The sequence below is a fragment of the Lipophrys pholis genome (assembly GCF_963383615.2).
Source record: "Lipophrys pholis genome assembly, chromosome: 19".
In the NCBI taxonomy this organism is placed as follows: Eukaryota; Metazoa; Chordata; class Actinopteri; order Blenniiformes; family Blenniidae; genus Lipophrys; species Lipophrys pholis.
This window is the reverse complement of record NC_137647.1, coordinates 16,377,610-16,392,929: the sequence shown is the minus strand read 5'-3', so window position 1 is coordinate 16,392,929 and position 15,320 is coordinate 16,377,610. Positions and strand designations below refer to the sequence as shown.

Genomic DNA, 15,320 nt, shown 5'->3' with positions numbered 1-15,320 from the left:
TCCATCTCTTTATATCACCACAGTGCTGGCATGTTAATATGAACCAAATCCTCTGAGGATTGTTTTCAGCCCCTTGTAGAATCGATGCCATGAAGAATTAAAGCAGTTTTCAAAGTAAAAGTGGGTCCAACCTGCTGCCAAATTTATTTGCCGGCGTGCATATGGACATATGATATATATATATAATAATATCAGGAATATCAAGCATGCCCCGTAAATGTGTATTGTCCTTGTTTTTTCGGCGTTAATGAAAAGTGCACATTGCATGAAAATATATCGTACCAGTATTCATAGCTTACCTATCTGAGAGCACCCTAAATGGTTATTTTGTTATGTTTTTATTATTCATTTATTCCAGCCATGTCAGAACATAAGCAAAATATGTACGTACAAAAAGCAAAACAATATAAAACATAACGTCGCCTTGACGGAAAGACTGTCATCCACACATGCGAATCACAAGAAGTCAGATCGCATGGATCAAGATAGCAAATCTAATTTTATATTTAAATCTAATTCTAGATTTCAGTGGAACAATCTCTCTGTCCTGCTGTTTTTTTTTAATAATGTAGATAAGTACAGATCTCTAAAGTCAGTCCTTGCGTCTTTGCGCCTGCAGGTTTTTTGGCATGATTCCACTGTAGCCTCTGTGTTCAGTGACATTTAGAAACCATACAGGAATCAATCCAACTCTGAGGCAGCAGCATAAGCGAGGACTGCTACTAACAACAGTAACTAATATGATCGGGTGTACATTCACCACCTTGACTGAAAATGCTGTGGTTCAAGCACATTCCTGTCAGTTGCAGAGCTAGGAAAGAAATCCCTATGTGCAGCAGAAATCATCTTTGAGAACGACACATTGATGATATCTGATAGAGAAGGAGTTTAGACACTTGAGTCTGACACGGTGAAGTGTGGATCGAAGTGTATGGCAGATGTCTTTCTCCTGGATCGATAGATTGCACTCAGCCAATAAGGGGACTTGCATTGTGACTGTCTGGCTCCCCGCGCGCAGGAAAGGCGGCGACATAATGTTCCCCTTGCAGTTGGCCTGAAGCACTCGGGCAAATATTCGGATCCATTTGGTGTAAGTACTCTAATTCAAAACAAGCAGCCCTCCACAGTGCCAACGGGAAAAAATGGGCCGCATCGGCTCTGAATGTCTGTCAACAAGCACGCCCAGCTCACTGCCATGTATCACTAATGCCTGTGTCTTCTGCAAACTCTCAGCCTCGGGCTCGGCAGCTTGAAGTCGTCGGCTTCAGCATCTAAGAAAGATTGTCTGACTGTCTGAGTCTGTCTGACTGTCTCCTGAAGCAACTTCTCCCATCAATCAATGTCTCTCCTTGTCATCCCTCCTCTATTCCCTCTTTGGATATTTCCTCTTTTCACTGCTGTTCATGGCACACTGGCTCTCAAAAGACACCCCCCCGGTCATCACGGCCCCCTCACATACCAAGTTCACATCATCCTCACAAGAGAGTAAATTAGACGCACGGGACAAAATGATTGGACGCCGTTAAGGAGACTTACCTCCCCGGTTGCTAGGCAGATGTGCGAGCATCCTGGAGTTTTGGTCATCGAGCTGCTGGTGTTTTATGTAATTAATGACTCTGCAGTTTGAAGATTGTTGTACTTTTTACTTGAAATGTGACATAAGACACGAGGCGGCTGTTGCTGTGATTTCAAAATGTTGTTTTCAGACTATGTCGCTAATAAATGTAATTTTCCTGTGAGGTTTTGGTGTTTAGCTCTTTGAATCGCAGTTATTTATAGTCACCCAATCTTCTGCTAAGATAAAAAGGATTACATCTTAATGAAAAGTAGACACTACAGATAATAATGAAGTTCCAATAAACGCTCATAAAGAGGCAATATTTAAAAAAAAAAAAAAAGAAGAAGAAAAGAAAAAAAATCACACCATTCTCCTACAGAGAAGCAGTACAGTTTGCTTCTAGTACATTTCTTCCAACACTTGCACATGAGAAAAACAATGTACAAACGTCTTAAACAGTCCTGTTCCTCTGTGGGGGACAGTGACAGTGCACAATACTGCTTGGGGGTCTCGCAATTCAGTTATACTGTCAAGACACCATTAAGCCAAAGTGAGAATTACTTTGTGGCAAGAGGTTCTGAAAATTACCTCCTCAGTCTCAGTGAATTGCCTGGCAACAGCGCCAATCATTCTGGGACACGGGATCACTTTGATACATTTAGATTTTATGGCCACAGTAAACCAAGAATCCTGTCCTCTGTGCTGTGTGAAAAAACTCTCCAGCATTTGTTAAAACAAAAGATGTGATTTTTAAATGTGCGGCATATTTTCTGCGCCATAGCTTCACCAGTTATCTGCGGGTCATTTTGTATATTACCTCTGTATTAATCTGAACTTTATCCCAAGTGTAATGAAACCACACACAAGAGCAGAGAATAATACTCTAGAAACATTAACAATGGCGAGTACATGGACATTCGTATGGACAGACAATGAAGTTGGGTTGTTATTACGGTGGCTCGCAACTATAAAACCTCCAAGTCCCAGGAGATCATGGACTGGCCGTCATGACACTCTGGAGGCTGCTATTGTTGTTATTGTCCAACTCCTTGCGCAGAAGAACTCTACAAATGAACTATTGACTGTGACGCATTTGCAGCGTTTCAGAAAAGTAAAATTTTCCCCTGTTTCAAGTCAGAGTCAGAGCGTTTTCAAAAATTTAAACCTTTTTTTTTTTTTTAAAGTCCCAGTCCCTCTGCTCGTCCAAGAACAATCAATTGGAAACATTATTTTTTGGTTAATTTGCTTGCAGCCACCATGGAGCCATTAAAGGCAGTGCTGAGTGTTTGTGGAGGAAGTCATGAGGGACACAAACTTACAAAAAAGTTTGAGCAACTCAAAGGATGCCTTATACTAAAGTCAGCATTCAAAAGTTGTGACTCGCCAGCTGAGGAAAAGCCTCTCAGCGCTATAACTGCGGCGTTGCTGCTGAAAGCTGAGCCGAACATCTTTTTCCTTCACAGATAAACACACAATAGTTTGGAACGTGAGAGTAAATTACACCGTGTGCAGCCTTCGCCTTAGCGTAACCTTCTTCCACACACACACTATTCCACATCCGTGCTAAGTGGATACCGTTAGTTATGTTTCTCATCCTTCAGATCCGACTCTCGGTGCATCTGTTAGCAGATCAGCATTCAAACATCTGTTCGGGCGATAATCACATTCGTGCCCATTTGTAGGTGCAATTCTTTTGCAGATCAGCACCAAATCCGTCATGTTGTGTGAACATCTCTAATCGTGCAGCCAGATACGGTTTTTCACGGAGACACGAGTTGATTGGGCTGATATACAGAATGTACCACGAACCATTTTCATGGTTGGCAGTGACTTGAGTCCTTCGTGTTCGTGTGGGGTGAAGGTGTAAATGTGATGTGCAGGGTCGGGTTGTCAACCCCACCCACGGTGCAGCTTTGACTCATTCTGCTTGACGTCCTCGAAGATGAATATCAAGCCTTGAATGTATGCCGACGACAAAGCCACTGCTGAAGTTTAAAAGTAAAAACTGTTCAAATAATCAAGTTAGAGAAGATTCTGCAATATCAATTACCTGCAGGCCAGCAGCTCAGATTCAGTATCTGTGGAATACTTTATCTTTTTTTTTTAAAGCCATTGAGACGACTGTTTTTTGTCTTGACATTTAGGCATCGCCAACGCCTGCTGCTGATGTGCCTCTGAGCAAAACATTACAGCCAGGGGAGCTGATCGCCTTGCAAAAAGTTTGAGTTCTCAATCAAACACATTTATGTCCAATTGAACCCACGTTTCACTTTTTCCATTCCAAACACACAACCTCTGTGTTTGATGCTATTTTAACATCCATTGTTCAACTAGAACAATGAATAACAGTCAAGAGATAAAATACAGAGAGTTATTTAAAGGTGATTATACTGATATTACAAATGCTGGAAACATTACTTCAATGTTCTCCATTACACCTCTGGCACATTTCTTTAATAGCTTATTAGGGCAACTTCCAGCAGACTTCGGAGCTAAAATTAGCGCAGCAGTCTTCAGCTTCATCCTCCAGTGTTGACTCATTGCAACGGGAATTACAGAAATATGAACCCAACAGAGAAGCTTATATTGCCAACCGACTATTGTTCAGTTTCACGTCTCTAATCAAAATCATCCACACGTGGATAAGTAAGGTTTTTTTAATTTGGATTTTCTCTTTTTCTATTTCTACTGTGGTCATTCATAGAGTCAGCGCAGTCATTTAATCATGCAATCACCCCAACTGAAAAAGTTGAACGTTCACAATTTGTGTTTCTGTCTATGTTTTTGTCCCGCTATAGGCCTGATTTAAGAGAGAGTGTTTCACCTCGAGCTTTTCCGTTGGTGTTTATTATAAACCCGCAAGATTTACTATTGACCTCCAGGAAGAATGTTACCTATACTTTGGAAGGTGATAAATTAGAATAAAAGTGTCGACAAACCGACAGTCAGAAAGCTAAAGAGACACTCTCAGGCCAGTTTGTAAGGGATTCTATTATCTAAGGGGGTAAAACAGCTAAGATTGACTGTGTGCATCGCCTCACAGTTTGACCAGGAATGTGCAAATTTGTAGCACAAATCAAGATACAAATATTTAGATTCATTCATGTCATCATAATTTTCTGGGGAATATTCAGCCTCATCAGCCTCCCCTGACCGCACATTTCAACATAATTGCATCATCATTTCCCTTTAACGAAGCTGCTTTCCTCACATATTCAGAGTGTATATTACAGCTTTGGATTTTCATGACCAAACATTTTATATTTGGATTGTTTTTTTTACGCCGACTTGTTTCAACAATAAAGCGCTTGTTGGACATTCGACTTACGCTGCTAACCGTTAAAACTAAAGCTCTGCTGGATTTGCATAAGATTAAATCAGTGGGATCCTAAAAGAAGAGGTGAATGGACTTCTGGACTGGCTGGTTTATTAGTTTTTTGCAAACAATCTCAAAATCTGAAATTGAACTGAGTCGGTGTGTGACTCCGTCAGAGAGAGAGAGAGAGGGAGAGAGAGAGACGTGCGAGGCTTGAAGCTCCATGATGGTGTCTCAATGTTTGCCTTCTGTTTCTGCTCTGCCAGTGAAACATCATGACGACACTGTTGGACCTGAAGAGCAGCGTGCTGCGGCAGGTACAGAGGAGCCAGTCGCTGAGGAGCCGGAGGGAGCCGCCCCCCAACCCCAGCAGCCCCCTCACACACTGTCCTGACCCCTTACCTCGCAGGTGAGTGAGTGAGTGAGTGAGTGAGTGAGTGAGTGAGTGAGTGAGTGAGTGAGTGAGAGAGTCACTGTGTGAACACATGAAGACTCACACTTTATTAATGCAGCCATTCGTGTCTTTGGTATCCGTCAGACACACCAAGTTGTAAATATGTGAATATGGAGTGTTTGTCTGTGAATGTGTCACCATCAGTGGTATTAAAGAAAATGTGGCAACTCCAGGATTTAATCTTTCAGTTTGAGTAAGACAAAAATTCTTTCAGGTACAATTAAAATGTGTTTATCGTTGTTCTTTTGCAGAAGAGGCGGCTCTGAAAACTACAGTCTTCTTCAGTAAATTAGGGTGCAGTCAGTGCAGCTCAGAAACATAATGACAACCATTGGAAAGCAGCAGCACGCTCTCATAAGCAATAATTCATGTCTGCTCCTCATTTGTTCTCCATCAGTCGTCCGGTTGAAGGCACAGGTCCTAATGTCTTGTCAACATACAGTTTTAATTGCCTGGTTTTCATTCTGGAGTTGTGACTTATGGTGAGTAACCCATTCACAAGCCGCCTTTTCACCCAAAGGACGCATCAAACACACTATGTAATAACATGCACAGGCAGGCACCGAGGGGATCGCAGATGCTGCTTTCTTGTATCAGGTTTACACCACATGGGCCTCATGGCCAAATGCCTCTTTTAACATGAGTGCCACATTGCACGGCACACTGCTGCTGTTAGAGCCACATCTTCTCCCGGCACCATGAAGCACAATGGGTTAATGTGATTATGTGTGTAAATGATCATTTCAGTCATTTTCTCTGACCACATATCCAACATTTTAGGGTGGCACCTTATGTGGGAGGATTTGCCTTTTTCGATTAATCAGGAAATTACTCTGAAGTCACTCTGATATAACATTAGAATTCAGTTAATGTGGTATTAATGTAATGGAACAGACCGTATCAATCTGTGTGGTATCACACATGTGGGTTGCAAAAGAGGAGATCGAGGCTTTGAATGGTTTCATTGAGGCAAATTATATCAATAATTGAAAAATGAAGTTAGGCCGTTGGATATGGCTTCATGATCATTTTATTTACTCTCGAGGATTTGTACACACTGTTCCTGATTTTTGGTACATCTGATGCATATTTACCTCTTGAAAGGTTCTCTTCTATATTATTATTTATTCATAGTCTTTCTTCAGTGGGGGGGGGGGGGGGGGGGGGGGAGGGGGGGGGGGGGTCTGGGTGGGCAGGTGCAGTCATTCCATTTGCCTCTCTCAGTCCAGCAAAGTGGTTCAGGTAAAATCAGTCATGTTTTTTATTTTTTCCCCCAGTCTTGTTTTGAAGCTTCATCTGAAGCTGAAAGTAATAGTATGAACCTGAGGTTTCTATAGCAACCTAAACCCAGGCCACTGCCATGATGTGAACTTATGCTCGTAATGAAAACCAATGTCTATTTTTATCATAAGAGATAACCTCAAATGCTGCATTTCACGCTGAAAACATATACAATGCAATGTTTGCAAACATATTGGTTGAATACAGTGTCACACCTTCCCTCTCATGTTTTGCTCCAGCAGAGCCCCATCGATGCACATGCTACAGTACAATTCACTGATCAAATGTTCTACAAATATCTGCACAAATAAACGTCATCTGACAAACATCTGAGGGTATTTGCAAGAAGGAGAGAACATAAAATGTAAATAATGATATGGGGTCATTATCACAGTGTCACCAATGTCGAATGACACATAAGGTCTATGAGCCATAGTTTATTGGTTTGTGGGAGGTTTTCAACTTAAGTAGTCTTCCCACTAAAAGATGAGGTAAAACTGTAAAAAATGTTTCTTCGTGACTTAGATTCATGTCTTGTGGAGGTACTCCAAACATTGCGATAACAGCAGAAGGTTTTATAATTATTCCCAAAGTTGTTTTGAATATTCTTCATCTGAAAAAGTTCAGCATTTAGCAAGACCAAAACACATGAGAAAATGTGTCTGGGGCTTTTCTTAGGGTCTCTGCGTAACCGTAGCGAGCTTTTCTTTAGATGATCCATGATCTATGATCTGAAATTGGTTTAAATTTTAAGTTTGCTGACTTTAAAAGAAAGTTGTTTAAAAGTGATCATCTTAACTATGCATTCACTTGTATGGTCTCGTTCTTTCATACATTAACTTTAGAACTTCATTTTTTGCCCAGTTAGTGTTCTTGGTAGACTGTCTAATGGGTCAGTTACATATAAAAGCATGTCATCAGCATAAAGGGATTCTTTATGCTCTGAATCACATATTTCTGTACTCTTAGTAGCGGCCTTCCATGCAGATACAAATGATAGTGGTTCGACAGCAAGAGTAAATAAAAGAGGTAAAAAGGGGGCAACCTTGTTCGATGCATGAGAGGTAAATAGGAGAGGTTTCCATTCAACAGCTGCTAAAGGGGAAGAATTGTGTGAGGGTGAAAAAAAGATAATCCCACCTCACCCAAGAAAACGTCTTCTCCCTGTCTAATGGGATTGATATTTCTGGGATGGGGATCAGGTAGATTGGGACTACGGTGTAAATTATATAAGATGTCAAATAAAGAGTGGCAACCTTTGTTGGAGCCTCTTTGGTTGTCAGATATAGTCAAGAAGAGAACTGTTTTTAAATGGCAGGCTAGCGTCTTAATAAGACTTTTCCTGTCTACATTGTCAGTGGAATTCATTGCATTTTAGAGGAAAAGTGACACAACCTCCTGTTACATTGTTAGAGGCATAGATTTGGAAGAAAAATATTCTTGAGATACAGAAAGCAAAATATGTGTAAGTTTATTGGCAAATTGCTTTTCAAATTTGCTCAGGAAACCGTCAGGTCATGGAGCTCCTCCATGGAAAATGATTTAAGTCAAACTAATTGTCATCCCCATTAGATTCTGTAGTGTGTGTGTGTGTGTGTGTGTGTGTGTGTGTGTGTGTGTGTGTGTATATATATATATATATATATATATATATATATATATATATACAGTATGTGTGTGTGCGGGTATATATACTGCTCAAGTTTTTACGTTTTCGAAGTTGTGCACAGAAAAATAAAATCTGTCCCTTGAGGTATGCCTTCATTGATTCCCACACTATTGAGCGAGACATTTCTGTCTCTGGTTATATTCCAAACAAGAAGTTATTTCAGTTGAAATCAAATTGACGAAATATTCATCAGAAAGGAATAATGTATTTGGACACCAAGGACCATAGACCTCGTGAGAAGTTGGTATACAGAGAGTCGTCAAAACAGGGACAGGATCTGAAACGTATATTGCCTGATACTCATATTCACTCTAATGGAATGAATTTCCTATCTAAGACAAATCATGGTGAGAAGAAGGAATAGCTTTTTGATGAGGAGTCCAGAAAGTGCTATTTGTACCAAGGAAGTCCTACATAGCACAAGCTCATTAGGATATCACCACAACTCTTGTGTGTATTCATATTTGGGAGATGTGCAAAAAAAAAGACTTTTTGTTCCAGTGTGGCACATATACTAAAATGTCTGGGGTGTTTTATAACCTGCCTGTTACAATTATGTAACAGCGCATCCACTCCACCAATTCAAAATTAATGACAAGTTTGTGTGTTTCTTGAAAAATAGCTATCCCTATTTCTACATAGTATTTTTATAATTTTTTTTATTTGAATAATTTAGTTTTAAGATTCAACATTGCAACCGGTGGATCAGATTGGGAAATAAAAGGCCTCATTTACACAATCTTCCAAGTAAAAACACATTACTTTATCATTTTTGTTTCAGAAATGTTATACAATTTCACTGCATGAAAACAGCAAAAACGCTGAAAACGATGTAGTTAGAACGTAGTGCCACTAGTGGGTGCAGTTGTTTGTTTTTGAAATGAAACAACAAAGAGAACAATATGCTATAAACATTAGCATCGGTGAGTACTGGGACTTATTTTAATGACAGACCAAGTCGGGTTGCTATTCCGGTTGAGTCTCAACTATAAAACTACCAGGTTCCAGAAAAATATGGACTGGGAGTGACGACACTCTCGAGGCAAACATTGTTGTTATTGTCCATCTATTTGCACATGTGCAAGGGAACTATATGCTACAGCTGGGGTGCACATAAGCATTGTGTTTTCCGCCATCTACATGGAGATGAACCCCAAGTATTTTCAAAAAGTTGTGTTCTCTCCCACATTTTCCCCCACAACACAGGTTAAGTTAGTCATGGATTTACATAAGAAAGACAACATTTAAGTAGGAATTAGACTTAATGGACTTAACTTTTGCGGTAGTATTAGAGAGACACGAGGAAAAAAGTAAACAGAGATCAAAAATACAAAAACAGAATGTGATACAGAAAATTCCCAACCCTCTCACCCATCAGAACACGTTCTCTGCCTAACCCCACGCAGTAGTGTCACACAGATAAGTGCTCGCAAAGGGACACACTAACACCTTCTATATAAATACCATAACATGACCTAGAAAAAAGGCACATTTAGCAGCAGATCAACACGCCTGGATATCTTCAACCCAAAGGCATATTATAGTCTTAAATCATTCAAAACAATTAGCTTAGTGACCTTATAGTTTAAATTTGTCAGAAGAACAAATGACCTTACTGGTAACAGTTACATGAACGTATGAGCCTAAATGTTGTTAAAAATGTCAAACAGACATAAAAAAAAATAAGTGGTGGCCAGTATTATGGTATTTTCTCTTGTCTTATTTGAAACAGGGGAGTTAGAAATACTTCAAAGAAAGAAAGAGGGAGAGATTAGAAGAAAACGAAAAGGAATTAACTTGTGTCCTGATAGTGTTTTTTTTTTAATTTGTCAATCTTCCATTAACATTAACAGATCAAACAGGCTGCTTTGCTTACTGTGAGCCAGGGAGCGTCTCTGATGTACGAGTGAACGATTTCTGTTTAAGTCCTTGTTAGTCTTTCAGTGCATCTTGTTAGATTTTGGTTTTTCGCAGAAACCTCTGGATTTTGAAGCTGCCGCTCGCTTTCGTTTCTCCATTGCTCGCTCACACGCATTTAAAGACTAATCTACGCTGACTTATTTTCATCTTTACATATATTAATTAAACCAACGCATTGTTAGTGTGGTTCATTTTAATATGTGTACCACATTTTCAGTGGTAATTAATGTTTTCATTGAAAAGTGGCTTGTGCTGACAGTATCTCACCTTTTTCTCATTTCCCATGCCGGCCCCCCCGGTGCGACTACCTTCCCACTGAGCTCCAGCAGTGTGCATACCCTGGGCGTACGTCATTAGAGGCAGGCTGTTGATCTTTGTTATCTATTCAGTCTGCTCCTGACCTGTCTGCGCTCCCACTTTAATTGAGAATTTGCAAATGAGGCCGGGTAGATTTGGGCTCCTCCGTCCACACTTGTTGACCCAGTACTGCTGCCGGCTGTCAGAGCCGAGCCTCTCGGAGCTCCGAGCAGCACCGAGGAGGTGAACTCTTTCATGCGGTCGAGCAAATTATATCTTTGCCCTGATGTGAAGCAGTTATTAGAGGTCTGGAGGGATGCAAGACACACTCACAGATGAGCTTCACTAGCTGTACAGTATAACCCATATATATATATATGTATATATATGTGTGTGTGTGTGTGTGTGTGTGTGTGTGTGTGTGTGTGTGTGTGTGTGTGTGTGTGTGTGTGTGTGTGTGTGTGTGTGTTATATTAAAATACATTTTACTCAACAGATGTAGTGTAACTCTTCATGTACTGCACATATCTTCCACCCATTTTTAAGCCCCATTTACACGACCACGTTTCAAGTGAAAGGGCATTGTTCTTGCATTTGTGTTTCAAAAAATGTTACCCACCAAACACCCGACGCGATTTAGACATTGTTCTTTTGGGCGAAGGTCTGGTCAGTCAGTCGTCCAATGACACTTAATTTCAACGGCTGCATTTGGGCTAAATTTGAACGACATTGTACAGTACGATATCAACCCAATTTCAACGGACCGACCAGATTTAGCCCAAAAAACATGGGAATCACACTGGGTGTCACATAAGCATGTGGAGTTTAATGCAGACTCCACAATGTCTGAGTTATGACCATTTTTCGCTTTCATCGCAAGGCATTGAACTTTCGAAGCATATAACAGTGAAACTCGTCACTTTGATAACTTCGATTTTGTGAATGTACATTTATACAAGTTTTATCAGCACATTTTGGTCAATTTTGTCATTGTCAATAGAGATCAACCAGAGAGTTTGCTAACATGTTTTTTTTTAATTTGTCTACTTTTTTAGATTTATTGGATTCTTATTGTTTGATCATTCCACCGTTTTCCTCCTGAGCTGCATGATCCACACTGGAGCTCGTTGTCTTTTCAGCTTGCAGCCGGAGTCTTGGAACGATTTCTCTCTGTATCAGAGATCTCATATTTTTCATAACACAATGCAATCTAGAATGACCTTAAACAGAAATCCCCAACGCAATAGTAGGTCGTGCAAAGGCTGGAAGTAGTCCATAATATTCTTCAGACTGACAGACGCAACCAGCAACGTGTAAATGTTTTCTCAGGTTGTTGGTGAGTAGCTTGTTTCAGGATCTCCCAGGTCTCTCTGCTCCAACACAATTGTTTGTAAATGAATTGCTCATTTTCAGGCTTCTGTGGATCTTGTTAATGATTCATTAAATTTAATCAGGTAGTCTGGAGCGAGGATACTAACTCGATGCAAAACATGCAGGGCGGAGGTCCAGGAGGATCGGGGTTGGCAAACTAAACTTCGGATCCATTCATTTGCAGTCAGAGTGTATTTCTTTAAAAATTGGCCCCGACTGTGCAGTTAAACCTTTTTTTTTTTTTCTTAAAAAAGAAAGAAAAATTCTTAAAAAAAAAAAAAGGCTGACTAATTTTCACAAGCAGGAACTTACTGTGGAGTTAAGTAAATGTCACTATGGCCCACAGTAATGAAAAGTACATGTTTTTCAGTTCTACCTGCAGCTTCACTGTAATAAAACAGTTTCACTCAGGGGGCTATTTGCCAAGCTTGAACTGGAAATCAATTATATGTGGTGTAAAGCAGAGACATGCATTTACTCAAGTACTTTGATGAAGTGGAGCTTGCTCACATGCAAAAAAAAAATGAGCGGCGATAATAGCTATCATACATAGTTGTAATACAGTCGGGTGGACTCACAGTTTCAGAGGAAAGCAAAGCTGCTTCATAAATCTTTCTAGCTTTATTGGAATAAATCATAAAAAGAAATAGATGGATGGTGAAACTATTAATCATCTTACAACACGCCATATTTACATCGTGCATTTTGAAACATGCATTTGAGACTAGTTGGTTTCTATATTTGATCTGTAATTAACTGTAAATGATCCAGGATGTACTTTGCCTTCAGCCACTATAAGTTAGGTAATATAATAGCAGCCAGGAGGAATTCAATCAGAACTTTTTGCGCTCATGTCTTCACACTCAAGCTTTTTCACCTGCTCTGTTACGTTGCTTAATCAAACGTGTAATTAGAGTAAACCAAACAGTGGTCTTATTTGTGTTGAGGAGGGGGTCCTTGTCATGGAGATCTTCCTTCACGACATGAGCTGCGGGCTCGTCGTATGCACTGGCAACCATGATGAATCAGATTTAGAAAAAAAAAAAAAACTCATCTCATAACAATAGAATGCATACAGACGTCACGTTGTTTTTCATGCGGCAGATGACAACATTAATTACTACGTACGCGCTGCCATATTGTATCGAAGTTAAAAGTGAAGGGCTGCTGTCACCTTCAGTCTCTCGATTAGTAACGTTCATCTGTCAAGTAACAAGTGTTGGAGGGTGCGTGTTTTTATTTGTTTTCCGTCTGATCCGCTCTCAGGACAGGAAATCATAATTGAAGCATTTGACTGAATTCTAAAAATAAATTAGAAGAAAGTGGGAAGAAAAAAAAGAAACCTGACACGTCTCCTAGCAACATCAAATCGGTTTGTTATTCTCGCCGTGTGTTTGTGCACATGTGTCAGGAAGAGAGAGATTGAGAAAGGATGAAAGATGTAAGCCTAGTTGAATATTTTTTTTTAAGTCTTTTTTAGATACATCCAATGAAAACAGACTGGATTTGCATCATGTGGATTCTAGTTCTACTTCAGAATGTGTTGCAAGTAAAAAAAAAAAAAAATAAATATAAAAAAAAGACCCCCCCGAAGAATCCCAGAGTCTTTATCCCAAACAAATCCTCAATCTGACCAACAAAAGATGGGACAGATTTCTGGATACAATAATGCCGTGAACAATCGGGGACAGACGTGGGGAGAATTGAGTGTCTCAAAACAACAAGTCTTAACTTGAGATGAAGCGTATTTGTTCTCTTTGTGCACAAACAAAAAAACAACACACAAAAAAACCAAAACAAAGCTCCCAATCCTCCATTCGTGGAACAAGCCTTGTTTATCACAGATTGTAGACTCCCTTTGCTGTGTTTAGCTCACAAACGCTGAGTGTAGAGCTGCGGACGGGAATTTGATCGGTATTCAGCAGATTTATCAAAACGCATCAAGGTCGCTAAAAGAAGGAACGGCTAATTTTGATCTCCGATCCGATCAACTGGTGTGAATCAATCAATAATCAATCTGTTGGTAAAATGTCCAATGTCTTTGCCTCATCTCCAACTGGATCTTTCTTATTTTGCAGCCTTGATTGTACCGAATAATCAGACAAAAATGTTGACAACGTGCAAGTCTGATGAATAATGAGTTCTGGACCAATTAATCAGGAAAATGAGCATTTGTAATGTGGCTGCAGCTGCACTCCCAGACGTGGCTGAGGAAACTTAAGCTGGGGTCCTGATTAAAGCTCTGTGGGGGGGATTTTTCACATGGAGGAGAACTCTTTTTAGTGAGGTGAGTCAGGTATTGATGTAAGAATTTAATCATTTCCACCATGCATGGTGCAGCAGGCAGCTCACAGGTCACATGGGGTCCTCTTTCTTGTATTCTGTGAGGTCCCAAAACAGTTTACAACTGATCTTTTCTACCCCACTAATGTTAGAATGAAGATATTAACTGTATATAAGGATACTTAAAACAGTTTTGCACTTTTTGACATTTGTAAAAATGTTATTTGATAACACTTCACGACTTCATATTACACTTATCCTTATTGTTGTTATTCACATATTCTACACACATTACTCAGATTTTATAACTACATTTTTTTCTCGTCAATGGTTGTTGAGTTCAATGTGTTGAACCCTATTATGATGAGTTTTAATGTGTCTAATTACCTACAATGTGCATGACTTTAAATATGTTGATATTTAATATTAAAACGTTTTTAAAAACTATTTAAATAAAGTAAGAGGCACAGAGCTGTCATAAATGACATACATTCTCAAAACACTACCAAGCTACTCTCATTCAACTATTTTATATGTAATTGTTTGAAGGAATGAAGGAATTAAACATTTACACTGAACTTACTGTGTTTCAGGGTTGTTTATAGTCCAGCTTTGTCCTTTTCAGTCTTGTTTACAATCCATTTCCTCCATTTTTATGGCGTATGTGTGTGATCTCCTCCAGTAAGGAGATTTCTTCCTCGATCTTTAGTTTGTGGTGTTTCCATACACCAATTTCTTCTGATGGCTTTCTTGCTTGCGTCTAACAGTATTTTTTATTTTGTTTTTTTGCCAGATTTTTATAATTCTGTGGGGCAATTACTTTGAAGATTTTACAGATATAGACTCAAACAGCTCTTGGGGAGTTGATATCCAAATATTTGTCTTTATTCTTCACTTATTATTATTTTATGACATTGAAAAAATAAATAATATAAAAAACTGAGCATGATCCACAGGAAAATGTCCACAGTTCTCCAGCATACTTGTTGTACATGTAATCATTTGCTTTTTATTTTGGGAGTCATAAAGAAACAAACCAGATTCTTCCAGGAGAATTCCCTCCAAATGTGGTCGAACGGTCGAACGGTGTGATTCTGACATATTGGACCAATCCTCATCTGTAATTCGTACTTGAATATATTTAGTTCTGTGTTTTCCTGCATTTAACGCT

The 15,320-nt window shown here is 39.5% G+C and overlaps 1 protein-coding gene across 1 annotated transcript in view; it reads left to right on the top strand.

Moving 5' to 3' along the window:
- Positions 1–5,149: 5,149 nt before the first annotated feature.
- baiap3 (BAI1 associated protein 3) overlaps positions 5,150–15,320 on the top strand; it is a gene marked incomplete at both ends in the record, with an annotated part of 30,955 nt that continues 20,784 nt past the window's right edge. Inside the window, one exon of the mRNA XM_080488780.1 lies at positions 5,150–5,283. Within this exon, the coding sequence (XP_080344906.1) occupies positions 5,150–5,283 (134 nt within the window). The remainder of the gene's footprint in view (positions 5,284–15,320) is intronic.